General features: G+C 40.1%; 1 protein-coding gene across 1 annotated transcript in view; it reads right to left on the reverse strand.

Annotated features, from left to right (window-relative positions):
- Positions 1–21330, reverse strand: part of LOC116058719 (inactive N-acetylated-alpha-linked acidic dipeptidase-like protein 2) — a 457605-nt gene that overhangs the window by 31073 nt on the left and 405202 nt on the right. Inside the window, 1 exon segment of the mRNA XM_036007698.1 lies at positions 17845–17938. Within this exon segment, the coding sequence (XP_035863591.1) occupies positions 17845–17938 (94 nt within the window).

Genomic DNA, 21330 nt, shown 5'->3' on the forward strand with positions numbered 1-21330 from the left:
TTGATACCAAGGTCTTTGAGTCTGGTGAGCAGGATGTTATGGCTCATGGTATTGAAGGCTGCACTCAGGTCGAGGAGGATAAGGATATTGAGGGAACCAATGTCAGCAGAGGTGAGCAGGACTTTGAGGAGAGCAGTTTCTGTGCTGTGGAGGGGGTGAAAACCAGATTGGAGAGGTTCAAATTGGTTATTGGCATGAAGATGGGTTTGTAGTTGTGAAGAGACTATACGTTCCAGGGTTTTAGACAGAAAGGGGAGGTTGGATATTGGGCAGTAGTTGTTGAGGGAGGAGGGATCCAGACCAGGTTTTTTAAGGATTGGGGTGACAGCGGCAGTTTTGAAGGCAGAGGGGACAGTTCCAAGGGACATGAGGAGTTGAAGAGGTTAGTGAGGTAGGGGCATAGGACGGGGAGGCAGGACTTCAGGAGTGGAGTAGGGAGGGAGTCAAGGGAGCAGGTACTGGGTTTGGAAGAGCTGATGGTGACCAAGTCAAACTGGGAGAGGAGGCAGTGTGGAGGAGGGGTCGGGAGGTCAGGAGGGATGGGGGGAAGAGGGGCCGTGGTAGGTGCTGGACTAGATCCTGGGAGGTCAGATACAGGGGATAGAGATTGGTAAATTATGTTGATTTTGTCAGCGAAAAAGTGGAGGAATGAGTTGCAGAGATCCGCAGTAGAGGTAGGGAGGGTGTTGGTCCGAGGCTTGATGAGGTTGTTCATTGTGGAGAAAAGGGTTCTGGGGTTTTGACAGGGGTCGGTGAGGATGGTGGAGAGAGGTAGGCAGATTTAGCAGCAATGAGGGCGTCTTTGTAGGCAGTGAGGTGGAGTTTATAGGCTTCATGGTGGACTGTGAGAGATGATTTTATTGTTATTCAAGTTGGCGGCCAGTTTGTTTCATTTTCTAGAGTGCAGATGTGTACCAGGGTGAAGAGGTGTTAAAAGTGACGGTTTTTGTTTTGAGGGGGGCCAGGGTGTTGAGGGAGGTAGACAAGGTGGAGTTGAGGTGGTTTGTGAGGTCATCAGGTGAGGTGAGGGTTGAGTCCAGGTGGAGAGTGGTGGAGAGCAGGTCAGAGAGATGGTGGGGATCGATAGATTTAAGGTTGCGGAAGGTGATTTCTCTGAGGAGGCTGGGGCGTGGGGTTGGAGAAGGGATGGTGAAACGTATCAGTTTGTGATCAGAGAGGGGAAAGAGGCATGGATGGAGGTCGAGCACCGGTTGGTTTGTGGAGCAGACCAGGTCGAGGATGTGTCCTTTTTCATGGGTGGGGAATGTGACATGTTGGGTGAGAGTGAAGTTGTCCAGTAAAATGGTGAATTCTGATGATAGCTTGCAGGTGGGGAGTCCATGTGGATGTTTAAATCACAGAGTAGCAGCAGATGTGGAGAGAGAGATGAGGCTAATGTGAGGAGTTCAGTAAAATCGGAGAGAAAGGAGGGATTTGGTTTAGGTGGCCAGTAAATGAGGATGACTGTCATGGAGGAAAGAGCTTTGAAGACGAGATATTCAAACGATGATAATGGGGGAGGGTGAGTTCTGTGATCCGGAAGTTCTGATTGAAAATAACAGCAAGGCCACCTCCACGGCGGGAGGGATGGGGTTTGCAGATGTAGTTGTAGCCGGGGGGGATGCTTGGTTGAGGGAGAAGAAGTCGTTGGGTTGTTGCCAGGTTTCGGTGAGCAGAAGGAAGTCCAGAGTGTTGTCAAGGATTAGTTCATGGAGGGCAGGGTCCGTTGTCCAATCGGAAATCAGTGTTCTTGAAAAGGTCACATGCTCTTTGTTTCAGATCAGTTTAAACACACTGCTCTTTTGTTTAAGATCAGTTTTAAACAAGTCACCTGCTCTTTGTTTAAGATCAGTTTAAACAGGTCACATGCTCTTTGTTCAGGATGACCACATCTTGGTCATGACTTCTTTATCTCAGAGGCCGACGCTCTGAGGCCTCTGTTTAAAAGATAGTGTTTAACATTCAGTTTAATTCTTCCTTACAGCTGTGTGGACTCGCCAGACCATCCTCCGTAGCGCTGTGAGGAAGGTCTGGCAAAGCGGGACTACTAAAACAATAATGTTGCATACATAGAACGCTACAATAATGGACGTAGCAGCAGTGACGTCACCCATTGGTTTGTGGACTGCCGTTTTTAAGCCTGGAGTTTGGTAATTTGGCCATCGGCATCTTGGTCTGACGTGACGATGTTTGAAGAGAGGTTGGAGCTTGGAGGATAACGCGGCCAAGCCAGTGTTGTATATGGTTGCAATGCTGCTGTGCTAAGCTAAACGCTAATGAGCAGTACAGCAGTAAAACAGATGTAGTATCTGAAGGGCTTATAAAATCAGCAAACATTCCCTTAGCGGTAGCTAGCTAGGTTGGTTTGCAGCACGGTGAACAAGACATTTTTAGGTGACCAAAATGTTCCAATTAGCTTTGATGAAGTGAAAACACACAATTAGAGGGTCAGAGTTTAAGATGAAAACATGGACGACACCCAAAAACAATGTCACGGCTATTTTAATGTACACATGGCCATGGAGATGCATCGCTAAGCCTCTGTCCTGATTGACAGGTCGGTGTGTAGCCACGCCCCTAACGCATCCCCTGATTTATCGTCTATTTTAAAATAAATGGGACCATAAAGCTAAATGAATCATACTGTACTGAAGAAGACTTGAGAGTAGCGATTGAGACCATAAACTTGTTATGAAAATGTTTAGTGAGGTAATAATTCAAGGGAGAAGTAGGGTCATTTTCCCATAAACTTCTATAGAAACAGACTTCTTTTTGCAACCAGTGGAGTCGCCCCCTGCTGGAACTTAGAAAGATGCCGGTTTAAGGCACTTTGCCCATATTTTTACAGTCTGGATGCGTATTATATTCTGTCTCTCACCTTGTATATCCAATTCCACTTCACTTTATCTCTTAAACTCCCTTTAGTTTGTCTGGTCTGAGCTATAGTGAGGTGACTGCATGTTATTCTTTTCTAAGTAATAGTTTAAAGAAATGGCAAATGGCCTGGATCTGTCTTTGTAGTGCTATTTCTCCTGTAGCTCTCTTTTTACTGTAGCTGATTTTGGGGCATTATGTATAAGACTGGGGACAGCAAAAACATAGCATTTTTATTTCACGCAGCAGATGCTTTGACATTATAAATGAAGATCCTCTTGGGCACAAAGGGACCAGAACAGAGATTCTGCTCCTCAAGGCGTTCTGCCTGTGATGCTTCAGTGGTAGATGCACTCTATTACCTTTTTTTGTACAATAAAGTGGAGTTTAATGATTTGTTTTTGCGGATTCCACGTGTTGACGATGTGGAACTGATAGCACACAGAGTACTACATATTTTAAAGGTTGATATTGGTGGCTGTTATATCCTTGGCCATCACTGATTGGATAATAATTCATGGTCATAATTTAACTACCTTATTATTCAACACTACTTCACTGATTACAAGCAGGGACATGATTGTTTCACTGCTTTATATTCATGCAAATACTGTCATTTTCAAAATGTCTATTGAAGTCAAGGTCAGACCATGTTTTTGAGAAACCCGCCTCTTCTACTCATCATGTAGCTGGATACATTTCTTGCTAATGCAGAGACACTAGGGAATCCATAATAATTGATTTGATGTAAACAAACTGCCATCCAGTTCTCCTTCTGAAATTGTAAACACATGTTATGTTATTAATAAGTTAAAGCACATGTTTATGTTTATAAAATACACTACTCAGTACAAACAAGGTACAGCTTCCTAAGTTACCATGTTCCCAATGCATATTGGGGTAAAGCATGTTCTAAATAGGACGTGTTTGTGTTCACTGTGCTCATGCACTTAATTTAGTTAAGCAAATGCAAACAGAAATGCAAATCCATATACATGTTATATGCATGAATGCATATTCCAAATGCCATCCATGCAAAACAACCATGCTGTCACCATGATCACTGTGATAATTCCTACTTTCCACACTGGCTGTGAAGTGATCCCCTCTGCACAAATACACTGTAAAAGATGAGGGCCAAAACCCACAGTCCTCATTCCATGCTAAATTCTAAATTTCTGCTGAAGCTATTAGGAGGAGGGTGCAGCAGTCAAGTGGCAGTCTTGTGTAGGTTTATTGTGTCCCACTAACAGACATTTACATGCAGTCAGACGTGGCTCAGCAAGACATCTAGTGGTTACACAAAAAGTAGTGAGGTCCAAATGAAGGTTTGTGGAGAATTGTATTAATTTTCTCAACCCAATAGACGGCGCTCTCTGTTTAACAAAAGGTTGAAAGCACACTGAATTGCCATTCTTTTAGCCTTTACCAAGAGTGCCATCTAGTTCTGTCAACAAATACAACTAATGGTTCATGAAGCTTCATTTGGACATCACTAACCAAATGGGAATTTAATAAAAAAACAACAAAAAAACTAGAGACCTACTTGACTGGCTCAGGCTGCAGAAGCCTCATTCTGAATTAGCTTTAGTTGGCATTTGGATGCATCCTGTAACCTGCGATCTTGGAAGACCAGCTAGGGTAACTAGTTAATTTAATCAACTAAAGCCCTATCCGCACGGGATTAGTATCATCTGGGGACCTTGTGTAATTTAGAAATTACCCCCCTACATCTGAGTTTCGTGTGGCACATTCGCACAGGATAAGCGAAGCCTGCTTTTACTTGAATTTAGAGACATGTCTGGACGGCCAGGGTGAGGCCGCCGCACTACACTTGAGTCAGGGTTCCATATCTTTTTGGGCTAGGCCCTGTAGAGGTTGCCAAAGGCGCATACCCTATCATCTCCGCAGCGGCGGCACGCACACACAGCATCACCGCCAACCCTCGGTCGAAGCCGTGGGGAGTGCGTTGACTTGGGGCCGGAGGTCTCCAGTCACAGCGGTCCAGATTAGGATTGCCATGAAAGGCTGCGTCCGCAGCCCCCTGCGATCTCATATCCGTCTTAGCGAGAGGGATAGAAAGGCGCACAGGAAACAAAAACCTTGAAAAAATGACATACGACCTGTCGATTTGCACAGGACTAAAGTTATCATAGGATCTCGGTGTTCGGCGAAATATGTTAGGTCATTTGCGGGGTAATTTTTACTTGACAAATTACAGACATGGCCGATTAGCACGGGATTAAGATCACAGACAACCTCCTTAACTATTACAAATGACTAGAGGTCACCAGGTAATACTAATCCCATGCGAATAGGGCTTAAAGTGCGTAGTTTCTGTTGCCCCCATAATGAATTGTAATGACAACAACACTGTCGGCCTGTCCACATGATACAAGCCTTCTGTGATCACGCCCAGCTCCCTCCCCCACGCAGTTGCTAGTAGCCAAGGTGGACACGGAGGATTAAATAAACATGATGGACTCTTCAGAAGAGGTAATTATCTTTACTCGAGTTTCTGCGCCCGAACGTCGCCGGACAGACCAGCGGAGCTGTGGAACCCTATTGTTTCCCTAAGGTTTCTTATTATTTTTCTCCGCCTAAAAATCCCGCCAGAGCCTAAACCGTACATGGTGGTGGTGGGGGGGGGGGGTGCCATTTTCAGGACTGGTCCAAGCAAGGACCTCGGACAAAAACAATTCCACCACTAGGTGTCGCTATAGCAGAGATACGCGTTTGGCCCTATAACTCCCAAACTGTACATCGCACATTAAAAATACCCTCCCTGAATTCAGCTGAATCTCCTGATATAGGCCATGCCCAATTCCGCCTAGACTTTTAAACCTAACCTCAAACCTACTTTTTCTAACTCCTCCTAGACCGTGCGACCGATCTGCACAAAACTTTGTACGTAGCATCTCTAGACTGACCTGACAAAAGATATCCAAAGATTTTTTATTGGATGAAAGTTGCGCAAATAACGCACATGTTAGCTAGCTACGAAAACATGAACTTGCCATATCTCGGCCAAAATAAATGCTATCAATGCAAAACTTTAGATTCTTGTTTGCCATGACCCTCTGGGGCTCCCCAACAAATGTTACGAAAGTTGGCCACTAGGGGGCGCTACAAGTACAAAAGGTTTATATCTCATGAACGACTCATCCGATTTTTACGAAATTTTGAGGCTACCATCTAGGGCCACTCCTGAGGCCACCCCTGCAGTGGGGTACTGATTCGTCAAAGTGGGTGTGGGCTATGGGACTCAGGTTTGGATTCACCACTTACACTAATGTGAGCAACTTCAAATTTACAGTGTAGATGTACAATGGTTCATGGACCTCACATACCAAAAATTACACATATGGACTACTAGGTGGTGCTATAATGACATCAAACGTGTTTTTGCTTATAACTCCCACATTACACATCGCACATTAGAAACCCTTACATTCCTGTGTTCCTTGAATCGAGCTGAATCTGATGATATAGGCCACGCCCATTTCCACTAAGAAGTTTTTTCGCAATATCGCGCAATGTGCAAAACCAACTTTTTCGAACTCCTCCTAGGCCGTGCAAACGATCTGCACGAAACCTGGTATGTAGCATCTCCAGATGGACATGACCAAAAGTTATCAAAAGAATTTTGCAACGTTAAAGTTTGCGCATTTTACGAACAAACAAATTTTCCTAGCTAGCTACCAAACACAAACTTTATCATATCTCGGCCAAATTAAATGCTATCAGCAGAAAACTGAGATTATTGTTCAACATCGCACTATGATGCTCTGTACCAAATTTGGCGAAAATTGGCCACTAGTTGGCGCTATAATCAATGTTTGTGTTTTGGCCGATAACTCAATGCATGCAAATGGGACATTTGCGATTGCAATTTCTCTGCCGTAGTAATTGCTATCAACATGAAACCTGTGATGCTTGTTTGGCATGCCGCTCTGAGGCCCTGTACCAAATTTGGCGAAGATCGGCCATTAGGGGGGCGCTATAGTCAACGTAGACCAGTTTTGGCCCTTTTACTCAATCAATGTTAATGGGTTATTTGCAATGACAATGTACCACAGACCTTGTGGCTCACACCTCTCGATATTTCCTGACGTTTGCTTCCCCACCGTTACGCTTTGGGTCCCACTGTCGCGCGCTCCCCGGGTCGTCGGGGGCGACTCGCGCCGGGAGGCTTGGACCCTGTCATAACTTCTTGCGGTTCTAGTTAGCTTTGTATCAACTAATTTGGCAATAACTTGAATGTAACGGACGTTCATTAATATCAAAAAGTTACGCACTAAAGCTTTAACTCTAGCTTAGAGGCAGCTGACAGTTAATAAGCTACCTAGCTTGGAGAGCTATTGTGACTGACTGTGTTAGATTCCTGGATGGCTGGTGTGTAATACAGTAGCCCTTTAAGTACTGTCACAAAGCTTCTTCATCCACAAAATCTTTGCGAAGATGCACAAGCAAATTCTGCTGTGCCCCTTTCTGATGTGACTGACAGCGCTCTCCACCAACATCATTATAACGCCAAATTAGGGAGTTTCTTTGAAAGAATGCTGTTCACCCCCACCCCCTTCAGAATTCAGAGACTTGGAAAATATATTACAAGAAGCATCAAAGCTGTTCTGGATGCTCGTAGTGGCCCAACAATTCACCCTGACCCGTTTTTTCCTTTCATTTGTCACCCATCTGTAGTTAAGCTTTTTTCACATTCTGAAGTCATTAAAGTGGTCGCCTTCTCCCTTATCTCTACCTTCAATCTAATTGTACTGTATAGCTAAATGCGCTACATTGCGATACCTCATTAAAAATGTACATCATACAACAGGATTTTAGTGACATCCAGGTGTAAGACATAATTCATGCACATGGGCACTCACATTTACTTTGATTTCCTTAGTGTATTGTAGTAATACCCAGCACTGACAATAGCCTGTTCTACCTTTCTTTGGTACTGCTGTTGAGGACCAAAGGCAGCCCTGTTGCTAAGCACTATCAATACAGTAAATTAATGGAGATTTATGTCAGATCAGACTAGACCAACGGCAGTTTTATATGAAAAGAGAAAAGAAGGGAAAATAGTGATTTAAAAAGTTGAACAAAAGGTTTTTGGGGGTTTCAATTAGCTGGTTGTTTGATCTGAGTGCCCTCCATGACTGCCAGTCATGAATACTGCAGTGCTTCACACCGGCTGTGAAGAATCCATTAAATATCACTGGTCCTCTGCCGCAGGGGGCTGCTAAAACACCCACAGACCAAACACACACATGCACACATGCACGCAGGCACGCACACACTCCCACACAGCCATTTCACATCCCCCAAATAATTCTCACTTTTTGAATAGACCCTAAAAGAACACTTGCTTCACTACCCACTCATATGCGTTCACTTACTTAGCTATATCCACACACAGTTTACTGTACTGGCACCCTCATGTTGACACCCACTAACATTCTACTCACACACACTTCTACAAATACAGGAAGGAAGCATGAACTGTAACTTTTATCAGTAAATGTATGAATGTTTGAATGGCTGAATGTTTATCTAGTCACACTTTGCCAGAACTTGCTCCACAGCGCTGTGGATTAGGGTCTGGCTAGTTCACACAGCATTCAGCAATTTACTTAGTTTAAAAACTTCTATTTTAGGAATATGATGGTCTATTGGTGAAGTAGCATTGATCACTTTGAGGGAGGGTACATTTTGTCCCCACCGGGGATAAAAATAATTCAGCAGAGGCAGGGATATGTAGACCAGAAACGGGGAAATCCCACATTTAGGTATTATTCAAAGAAAAACTTTGAAATGGTAATTTATAGTTGTAGCTTTCGGAATTAGGGGCTCATACGTTTTTTTTTCTCTAAATCTTTTGTACTTTTGTCTTGGTTAAAATTATAAGGTGTTCAAATCTTACCATCTACATGCCATTTTACCCTGCAACCACTGCCTATTAACCAACCCACACAGACTCATAGCACACAGAAATTATTTATCATGCCTCACTATCTGTTACCACACACACATGCTCACACATCAAAAAGTATTTATTTCACTGTCCTATTCCTCCTCCTCTTTTTTTCTGTCCATCTGGTGCCTCTCTGTATTTTTAACCAGCAGAGATAAAAGCTCTCTCCCACCTGTTTTCTGGTTGAACAAAAGCGGCATGGTACGAAGCATTGAGGGTATCTACACGTTTCACAAAGTCAGATTTACAACTTTAAGACGTTTATAATGCCACCTGGAATTAAATTTAATAACCACAATAAAGAGCCCAAAATCTGGCACGAGCAGCCTCTTTTTGATTACACACAGCTGATGAAAATGGTAAAACTAAATGTAAGCATAAGGAAAATGACATTTGGAGATAAAGTGTAGGGACATGATGTCCAATTGTGTATTATAAAGCAGCTGCAATTAAAATAAAGCATATTCCCTATAGCCACCTCATTTCATAACCCAAGTCCAAAAATGAGATGCAGCAGAACTTTGGTCCCTTTCACACCTTTTGGTAAAACTTATTGAAATGTACAGAGTCTTTGGCGATTAGACCCCATCGCTATGTAAATACTTTAATAAGGGGTAGAGAAGCCAAGAGTAGGCATATCCCCCGATGGAGTCTAGACACTGGTGGTGTTGAAAGAGCCTGAAGACTGGATGGAAGTATAGGAGCGGTCTTCCGGAGGGGTACCTAGGGTACCGTGGATGATGATGACCGGAGGTGAATGGGGTGGAGGAGGGTTGCACGATTTGCCTGAAATAACAACTGATAGCAGCAGAGAGAGGAACAGATTTAAAGCAGGGATGCTATGATGTGATTGGCTCATGGAAATCATGGCCAATTATGGTTTGTTTAACTGAAGAGTGAACGCCCCAAATCAGCTGATCAGAGAGAGGTGAATGAAAGCTTAGAAGTCTTCCTGAAAGATTTTATGCTGAGCTTCATTAGTTCAAAAATCTATGAAAAGTTAAGCACTGTAATTCGTAAGCATTCCACGTTTTTCTTTTGCTGTATTCACTACATTGACGGCTGATGTATAAGAACGCGGCTGGCTGTTAAAACACAGGACTTTCAAGCCAGAAAGCGGGGTTTACTTCCAGGGAAAAAACTAAAGCCTTTCACCCAGGAAATGCATGTTCCTTAGGCGTGTTTTAATCCAAACCACGATCTTTTTTCCTAATCTTAACTGGTTGTTTTGGTGCATAATCTTAATTTTCATCGCGGCAAAATGCGTGGATCAAAACATTCTCTTTATATTTATACGTGAGATGTGATGTCATCCGGTATGTTATATTTTGTCATAAGGCATATTGATATATTGATATATGACACATTAGTTGTCTAATGCATTTGGCTGATTATTTTGTCAATATACTTTAATATATGTGCTATGTTAATTGTGGGGTCAAGGGGTAGGTGAGCGAGGCATTGTTTTGTATATTGCTTGTTTTTTTGTTTTTTTTGTATATGTACTGTATGTCTAATCTTTGTGTTTGTATATATGTGCAGGACCCCCTTGAAAATGAGATGCTACATCTCAAGGGGTTATCCTGAAATAAATTCAATTCAAAACTTAACCGTAATGTTCGCCGAAACGACCAGCAGATGGCGGTGCTCTTTACCCGGCTCAAAGTCACCTACTTTCAGGTAACTGAACAACCAACTACCGCTGATACAACGGAGCACCATGCGGAGCACCATGCGGAGCACCATGCGGAGCACCGTAGCCAGCGTCGCAGAGCTCTGCAGCGGCTAAATACATCTACTAACTGCCGCTGATATGACCGAGCTGTGACGGAGGTCTGTAGCCAGCGTCACAAAGCTCTGTAGCGGCTTAAACAACTAGCAACTGCCGCTCGGTGTCATGAAGCTCATAGCCAGCCGGCGTCACTAATTTCGTAGGATATCATATGTTTTGGTGTGCATACATTTTCGTACAATATCATACAGACCCGTTCATGAGAATGCTTTGAAAGAAAGCACAATCCTTTCCTTTAAGGGTGTGTTAACATGGAACACTGACAAAGTATAAGTGCATTTACACAATGATTTTTGAATAAAAAGAACAATAGATGACATTACTCCAACAGTCCCAAAGAAAGGAGAGGGATAGATCATAATTCTTATAGTTAGGTACCTGAAGTTTACCAACCAAAAACAAAAGTAAACTTGAGATTGACATTCTGGGTATCTGCTAAATAATATAGTGCAGATGCAAAGTACATACAAGTAATTTATTTAATTGACTAAAGAAAAAAGGTATAATTCTACATAATAAAACTGTTTGATGTAACTTGTGCAAAGGTGTTTTACTTTATGTGTGTCAGCCCAGTGACAGACTAGCATTTATATAATACTTCAATTTCTATACTAACGATTATTTAGCTATGTTATCATGGCTAGCATCTTGAGCCACACTGCCAGTTAGGTACCTGAAGTTCACCGATCAAACATTTAAACTTGAGATTGAGAGTTCTTTCTTGATCTTTGAAACTGCCCTAACCCTAACCCTAACCCTAACCCTAACCCATTTGGTCATAAATTGAACTTTTTCAATAGTTAACAAGCTAAATTTATATGTCAGCATATTATCACAGAGCCACTGTCATGGATGTAGACCCTCAGTCTTGCTTCCCATTGTCCCAACATTTTCTTGTGTTTGGGAAAACTTAAAGTCCCCCTCCATTCAGAAATGAGTTTTGCTTACTTTAACATTTTTGGTAGAAGAAGATTTTTTCCAAACACAGTATTTTTATATATCTTAAAAGTTAAAACATGTCTGGAGGGGATTTTTTTCCACAAAGACAAAAAAAATCTAGAATCTATAATTATGCAATCTCTATAAACAACTGGCAAACATTCTTTGCATTGCACAGTTATGTTCGAACCATTGTTAGATTTTTGTATGAAATGTATTTCATATTTCCATCACTGGAACGCTGGAACATTCATCGAACCTATACTGTGTTTGGTGAAAGTGCTTTTAAACTTTTTGCTCCGTCATCTTGGTGTGAGCTACAAAGTCACCTAAATCTAAATTATTTTATTAGCATGGAAGATTTTAAAAATAGGATAAAGGACTTCCTGACCACTGAATGCACATGTCCTGTTACAGAATTCTGATTTTTTTAGTGTTTAATGTAATTTTTCTGTTTTGTATTAAGTCTGTTGTTTGCTGTTTGTTACTGTATGTTGAAACTTTGATGCTGCTGCCTTGGCCAGGACTCCCTTGTAAAAGAGATTCAGAATCTCAATGGGACTATTTCCTGGGTAAATAAAGGTTAAATAAAAAAAACTTTACTGAAAGGCTGTGGTTGGAAATGGCAAAAGAAGACACTACACATGAAAAACATGCAAAGCAACACAAATAATATTATTAACATATAGCCTAGCTTTTTACAGAAAATATTCAGATGTAACCCCCCATATAATCATGAACATTTTCATAGGTAACTGTAATTTAATCACACATTTTTTTCCTATAACTGTTTATACAGTTTATGTATAAACAGTTATCCGTTTATACGGATTACAGCTACCTTTATTTCGTAATAAATTATGTAACGTCGGTAATTGTAACTAGTTAAACCCCAACACTGTCAGTAATCTAGATAATCATGACACAGATACAAACAGAAACATTAAGTACATCTGTATTATATCGTATTGGTAATTAAGGGTGTAATTCTTCTTTATCATTTGTGTTTGATGAGGTCTTTTGGCTTTGATGAAATGATCCGCACTTGTAGCACAGTTTTTCATCTCATCGCTAATGGGCAAAGTTGCCAAGAAGGTGTATCTTTTATACCAATAAAGTGGAGTTTGAATTGAATTGCTAGAGGGGGAGACATAGGGGTACAATGAGAGACAAAGTGATGAAGAAACAGAAAGAGGCTACAGGCAGGTGTCATCTCTCTCTCGAGTTATAATCTGTCCATTACTCTCAGACGGGGAAGCATTACCACTCAATCTAGGGACGGTACTTACATGCTTAGACACAGCCAGTGAACCTGTGCCATGAAAGATTGCCTCACTGGTACAATGAATGAGACTTAAAGTTGGAGCTACAGATGGAGCGTCTTTTCATCTTTTTAAATCTCTGATCTTGTTGTGTAAATGATTGATAGGCATTGCTATATTGATTTTTTTTTTTTATATTTCAAGTATGAAGAATTCATTCTGTACTGTGTGCATTTTCTTAGTGTAAATCCGCAACTAATGTGGCACAGAGCAAGTCAAATACTGTATTGATTATCTATTCATCATAAGAGATTCAGAAATTTCACTCTGATACGGTATAACAAAAGTAACGTAACTTTTAGTTTATTCTGCAAGGGCAGACAGAATGCAGGCAAAATGTATTAAAGCCTCTGTTGTGCATCCTCTTTCACAGGTCATCTTAATATTCAAGGAGAGAGTCTTTGCACACTCTGAGACTGTGACTGAATAAGCTGCTTTTGGTTCAGAAGGCCTGAGAGGTTGTACAGCATGTTAACTGCTGAATATTTAGCAATGTAAATTTATCCAGCGTTCACTTCAGACCTTGACTAAAGTGCTGCCTTCTTATTATGCAAGTTGCACTCTGATAAATATGTTAATTGTAGCTCATACACAGAGGACCACTTTCTTAAATTTAACATGTGCTTGTATTGGCAATCTATGTCTAGCTTTAAGGATAACTACCATTTTTTTTCAACCTGGACCCTATTTTCCTATGTTTTTTGAGTGACTGATGGGAACAACAATCTTTGACATTGGTCCAGTATTAGGCAATTTAGCTGCAGTTGCCACCAGCGAAACAAGCTACAATGTAAGTTAATAGGGCAATTGTCCAGCTTGTATTTACCTTCACAAAAGTGCTCGTTTTGCCACTGACAGGCTCAGATTAATATTCTAAGTGTCTGACAACATTATGGTAAGGATTTCTAAGGAGGTCAACCTTACTGTTTAAAGAGTAAGATTTTTTTTTTTAACATAAAAAAAATTGTGTTTGCTAAAGCCACCAGACTCCATGTAAATAAACAATAATTTTAGCATCGTAAATTACACTTCATTCAAAGTTGACAGAAACAAAATAAAACTATGAAAAGCTGTTTTGGGTCGTCGTTCCACTTTTCCAACCATCACAACTCTAGTTTTGGTTGAAATAAACACATAGTTTACCGATTTACATGTGAAAATATGTTGGCTCTATACTCTAAAAGTATTGCTTTTTAAATGGAGTCTGGTGGGTTTAGCGCTAGCGACCTCAGAGCTGTGTCTGGTAAAACAGAAAGGTCTTAAATAGGTTTTAAATCTGTAGGGATCCTTTCTATAATGTTGTCATACACTTATTAATCTAAAATAAATGTAATAATCTGAGCCTTTCAGTGGCAAAATAAAGCACTTTTAGTGGACCAAACTGACGATGCACATTTGCCCCATAGGGTTACATGGCATCTTTGGCTGCCGGTTACAGCGTTCATGCTTAATACTGGACTAATTTCAAAAACTTTTGTTGGTCCAGGTTGAAAAAAACAGTAGTTACCCTTTAAAACTGATTTGATAAGTCATTCTAATCTAAGGTACATCATCGCTAATGTCTGATATCTGTGGTAGATGTGGTGGTGTCAGGCCATATGACCACCTCAAAAATGTGCATGTGTGTTTGCGACTTGGTATATAAATGTAAAGCAGGCCGTGTGAAACAGGGCCTAGACTTTTGACTTGTATATACTATAGCCACCAATAGCAACTGGAAGTTAAGAGACTAAACTGGAAATGGTCAGACAGCACAACTTAAATAGAGGACAGTTAATTACTGTTAGATCCTGGAGATGAGTCAGAATATTTAAATGGTTAATAAAGACAGCCATCTGTGTAGCCTATCCCTGTGTAAAATTACAGTATGGACACCTGCAAAATAATACAGTGCAGAATCAAAGTACATAAAGGTATTTAAACATAACATAATGAAACATGTGGTTGATGTAATTTTTGGAAAGGTTGTCTGTTGTCAGCCCTGTGATAGACTAGCATTAATATAATACTGTAATAGATTTCAACTTCTATACTAACCATTAAATAGAAGGCCTTTGAAAGGTCTGATGTCACAGAAGAAAGGGAGAAGATGTTGAACACTTGATTTGAATTTTTACAAATGCAGAAATCAAGGTCAAGGTGTTGTGAAATCATGAGAGATCGATAAGTTCAGCTAAACACATGTACCAGCACAAAATCATTCTTCTGGGAGAAAGTCTCTGGAAAAGACTTTGTGTGTGTAGTGGATGTGTGTGTGCTGTATGTGTGTGTATGTACATGTAAAAACATTCTACAAAAGTGTTTTTTGCTCGCCAGCAAGTTATGTGCACACCTGTGGGATCCCTTGTTTGTGTGTGTGCATAGCATGTCATTTTTCTTTCTGTGTGTGCGTGTTCATGTTTGTTGTAGAGGGTATTAGGGGTTGATGCTCAAGCTGGCTGGCTGGACAGTGGGCATGAGTTATGCCTCTGCATAAAAGTCCAAAACAGCCACACACAGGCACGCACGCAAACACACACACACACACACACACACACACACACACACACACACACACACACACACACACACACACACACACACACACACACACATGCGGTGCATACTGCAGTGTTCTGTAAAGAATCCAAGACTCATTTTGTTTGCTGCACAGTACAGAATCAAATATCACTTTCAAAAACTAAATCATTGACAAGTTGTCTGTGAAGTGGGGGATTGGGTGCATTCATTTTTGGTATAAAGAGGAAACTAATCTGGCATAACTGTTGACTTTGTTTTTAACTAGAATGACCGTCTGATGCTTGTGTTACCTGCCCCGTTATATCTATTTTTAGCAATGCCACTGTGTTTTGAGATCTTTGGTAAGTCGAATGTTCCCATACCTGATGAAACTGATGGCCAAAGCTATGAAAATGAAACCCAAGTTGAAATACTTTAAACTATAATTATACCTCTTGATTCTGTGAAATGGCTAATGGGGAGCAGCACAACAACCCATTAAACATATCATCAAATGAAATTGATATCTGAAACAAACAGTTTGCAAACAGTTGCCCATTTACACATCCAGTAGACAAGGAGCAATGTTAGCATTAGTTGGAGTCATGTCTGGCAAATATAAGTCCAATATTTAATTTTCTCCTTTTAGCTGTGGTTTGGTCGAAAAACTGCTAAATGCTCTAGCTTATTGCTAACTTTGTTTCTTCTACCGTTTGGTGCTGGGAAGGTGTACCTACACACCAGCCCCTCATAACTCCTCTGACACCTCTAACAAATAAAAAGAAAATGGCCTCAAACTTAATCTCTTTTTTAGTATATCTAATCCTACCAGAACAAATTACAAAAAGCCTCTTAGCTAAAGATTAATCAACAACATGCTTACTAACAGACCACACAAATACCCTGCCTCTGGGGGTTTTGCTCTTGATGGGATCACTGTCCGATCGTTCCTATGTCTCAAACACAAATTATCAATAAAAGACATAAATATTTTAATATTCAGGATTTTTTAATGATTGATATAACTCTATATGTTTCTAATCCTACATTGGAAAATATTTCACTGTATTTTAATATTATTGCTGACAGACATGCTCAGCACAAAAAACATGAACAGAGATAAATATTGGTCCAGGGCTTGATGCAGTGGTACTCCAGAGGACTGGTTAACCCTTAGACAGCAAAGAAACATCTGCAACAGCATGATAATGATAATATCTACTCCAAATTCTGAAAAACTATAGCATCTCCTAAGAATAAGACACAGCCACATCTCCCACCACAAATCAAATTAGAATCTGGTTTTCTCTCCTCTGTTTTTCTATTTAATAATACTGTATGTCTGCTGAGTCAGCTGTACATAATTACCACAACTGCCTAGCAGAGGAAGTACTCAATGCCTCTGTTTCTTTCTTTCTTTCTTTCTTTGAATGCAACTTTTCTTTCAGTTTGGTTACTAGTGCAGATGTTCTCTAAGCACTGCTTAGGTTACACCCTTACCTACCTAACAAACTACAGTCATTAGATAAAGATGATTGACTGGTTGCACTCAGCTGGTTCCATACTTAGCTTACAGGGAGAACTCAGAGTTTTGTAGCAGATGGTGCTGAGTCAAGCCCTCTTATCAGTAATGGGGTGCCACAGGGGTCTATTCTTGGTCCTTTACTATTTGCATTATACATAAATAAAAAAAAAATTCTTATCAGTATATTAAATAGTAGCAATGTTCATTTTTACGCAAATGACCAAATTGCATATGTCCTGGGCTCCTACCAAACGCAGGCGGTAACTTATCTTCAGTTTGCCTTTGACCCTTTCGAAGTGATAATTGATCACTTCGTAATCATATACTTGTTTTAAATGCAGATAAGACCAAGAACATTGTATTTCTCTACATTCACCACTTTCTCTGACTATCCTGCCATTAAAAGTTTTTTTCATACAATACAGTCATACAAATACAAATCTGACCTGACTTCATTCAAAATTCTTATTCAACATTTGACTCACAAATGAAATATAACACTGAGGCTTTCTGTCTAAAATTTAAGGCTGTGTGCATTTTCCAAACCATAAAACTATTGTTCAATCAACTTTTAAGTCTGCACACATGCCCCACCATCTTCAGCAGCAAAACCCTGTTTATCATAGTGCATTATGCAAACCTAGTTTCAGATACTACAGCCTATTTAAATCCATTGAACTGCGAATTGTTAACTAGTCTACTAGTTTTGTTCATTACCCTTTGAGATTATAAAGGATTATCATCTGATGTGTTTGATGACTCCTGTGATTACTTTTAATAGCTCTTCATCAATTTTGGTTGTTTGGTTGTTGTTATACTGCTCAAGAGTAGGTAAGACTACCTTATTAAATAAAGTTCATAACACTGCACATTATCATCAACATCATCACTAACATTTTATTATCTTCAGCATTACCTTTGAGTTTGTTTTGGACATCCAGGGCAATGTCCAGAGGGTAGAATGGCAGCACAGGATCATTGACCAAGCGGAGAATGGCTTCTGCTGTCATCTGTAGAAAACAGCCACAAGATTTGAATTAAGTTAGTTTTTATTTTTTCTCCACTGCTGCATTCATGTATCACGTCATTCCAACCTAAGCACAGAACAGAAAGTCTAATTAAGTTGTCTGTATGATACGTTTTGTGATGAAGTACGGAGGAAATGTGCAGGTAAACAGTTACAGTATGTAGTGCTTTATGAGTTTCAAAGATTTTTCCATAGTTGGACAGCGACCCATGTTTTAAGATAAGTAACACCTGTAGATCATTTTTGAAATTGAATTATAAGACCTGCATGCATATAAATTAACTTGTCACCACAACATCAGCATACTCCTAAAGCTGTATATCAGAGCTCCAAAACTAAAAGGTAAGAGTTGAGTATAAAAGTTAATTCTAGACCTCAGACAAAATAATCTTGACTGAAGCATCTTTTCCCTAAGCTGTCAATAATGACAACTGAGCAAACTCAAATGATAAAGAGATAGAGAGAGACATGTGGTTGAAAGTACATTTAAAGATTTTTACTTTTAACATTTTACTTTGAGCCGCTTGATAATGACTTTCATTTTGTCAAACTAAAAGTCAACACTATGGAACTGATTGATTAATTTAGACTTTTACCCCTTTACTGAAAACCCTCTTCAACAGAAAAACTCTCAACAGAAAAATCCATTTTTGTATTTGATTTGTGTGCTTTTTAGACGGCAATCTTTCTAACGCTCTAAATAAATGTGTGCATGTTTACCACAGTAACAATAATAAAAGACACCATGTCCATTGATATGCTTGCACTTCTGCTGTGTGTTTTCAACACCTGTCAGTTATGTGCATTTAGATTCTGATTGGTATTTAGGAAGACGCAGCAATTCAATCAGTAAATTCATGCTTTGTCTTGAACGTCGTCATAGGCCTCGGATCTGACTATAAAACACACACCATTGTGTTCCAGATTTTGAATTGAAAATCTGAGTGTCCATGTTACATTTTGCTTTTCATACTGATTCGACAACAGCTGTCCTGTTAGGGAAAAAATAAATAACTGGGAAACATTTGGCTGCAGTGTGAGCAAACATTTATGGATTTCCTTGCTTGTGCTGGCACCCCATACTGAGATGCATTGTCCAAATCACAGAGTGTCTGTCTGGCTCTACTCTCACAGTGAAGTGTCTGTCATCTTGATGCAAACAGTGCCACTGATGTGGCCACTCTCTTAGCAGGTAGAGGACTTGGCATAGCTTCAGCTTTGGATTTTTATTTGAGTATAACATCGCTGCAGCTCGCTGTTCTAACCAACTACTCTGCTGGGATTATTGATGTATTGATCCCCCTATTCCACACCTAGACTGTATCAATCTCACAGGAAATACACCCCTTGCTGTACTGCAAGAAAATCGTATTTCTCACTGCCACACTATAATTGGAATAACCTTTATCAGCCAAGGACATAACATGCATGATTTACCCTGAGCTCAATTCATTTCCACATTACAAAGATTCAGCATGCTACAAGATAGAGCTTCTTCTTTTGCACTTCTATCCTCTGTATTCTCTCTCTCGTATTCATTTCTGATTTGTTGTAATGTTTTTCTTTAATCAAATTATTATTGTTTGTTTTATTCATTTCATTTGTTGCCTTTATTGGACAGATGATAGTAGAGAGGCAGACAGGAAACAAGGAGATAAAGAGGGTGCTACAACATGCTATAAAGTGACAGCATTGCACTCCATTAGTGTCCCTTGGTACCACTGACAATAGCTGTAATGTTAATCAATAAATAATTAATTAATAATATTACTTCAGTTCCAACAGCCAGGATGAGAATAGGGAATGATTTAATGGGATGTTTATTCTCTGCAACACAGACCTAATTAACTTGCCATAGTTGAGCAATTAAAGAAAAAAGTGTTGGTCCTGTTGCTAACCAACGACAGCTATCAGACGTCAGTAAACCGCTGCCATGGGAAACGCCAAGTCAGAAATGCCCAATGTCAGAAGCTTCAAGCTTAGTAGCAGTTTCCACAAACACATTATGTCCAACTTCTTTATCCTCCTCCTACCATTATTTCTTACAAAAAAAATTTAAACTTTAAATTTGGGTCTCTTATATCTTATGCTATATTTTGTTTATGTTATTTAATATATTTTATGCATTATGTAAAGAACAATGAATTCCTCTTGTGTCTAAAACTTGCCTTTCCTAAAAAAAAAAAACAACACAGTAGGACCTTTTGCTCCACAACCGAAGAACAGAAGAGAAAGTAAAGGTCAGTTGTGCAATACATCTGTTTGTGTGTTTATGTGTGTGTGTGTTCCAGTTGACCTGATTCATTCCTGGCCAGCGAGCCTCAAGTCTCTCTCCAGTTGAGCAGACTCTTGGATGATAACCTTAGTACCCAGTTCATCCACTCAGTGGCACACATCATGCACACGTACACACACACATTCGAGGCCCTCAGGTTGAAAGTGTTGGAGGTCAGCCTGACCAAGGCTGGACTGAGAGTGGAAGGCAGACTGCCAGCAACCTCACTACAGGGTAAGGTGAGGGAAACAGACACAGCACTCACTCAGGCCTCTCACGTTCACAGATGTAGCTTGCAAACATAAATATATCATTTCCAGATAAATTTGTAATATCTTGGTGTAATTACTGTAAATAATTAAATGGTGGAGACGACAGAGGGACTCTGTCTTACACCAGCAGCCCTCACGTCTATTATGTGATCTAATGTGTTTTCCCCTTTCATGAAGATTTCTAACTGATTTCTAATCTTCCAGTTTTTCCCCTTCACGATGTGTTTGGTAGTACGGAGTTTGGTTTGGTGCTTATCAGGTCCAACAGTGCCAATATGTAGCAATGTTGGCTCATAGCTGCTGAATTGTGACACAAAAGCATTTTTTCCTGGTTTCCTTGGTTGAGGACAAATCTATGAATCGCATACAGATTTACTCCGTATTGGATTGTACTCTTTAATTTTATAAAGCTGCTCTAATCAATATTTTTATATTAGCAAATAATAAAATTGCTTAATGCAATGTGAATCTAACAGAGAAAACAGCTAAAAGAGAGTAGTATAACATTTGCTAGATGGCAGGAAACAAGACTGAATGCTACTGTTGCTCCATGTCTGCTGGACGTGTAAAAAGGCAACTCGGTAACATTTTATTTGAAGGGGTGTAAGACTGACATGACACTATCATAACCATGACATGACACCTATCATGAACATGAATGAGTCTTTATGAATGTTTATGACTGTTGTCATTAAGTTAGGGTGACCAGATTCCCCGGAACTAACACCAGGAAACTTTGCACGTGACCGTAGTGCTTTTTTAATGTGAACATGTGCCAGCCCAGGTCAGATATAGACACAGACAGATTAGACACCATTTTGACAACAG

This window comes from Sander lucioperca, chromosome 11, assembly GCF_008315115.2.
Source record: "Sander lucioperca isolate FBNREF2018 chromosome 11, SLUC_FBN_1.2, whole genome shotgun sequence".
In the NCBI taxonomy this organism is placed as follows: Eukaryota; Metazoa; Chordata; class Actinopteri; order Perciformes; family Percidae; genus Sander; species Sander lucioperca.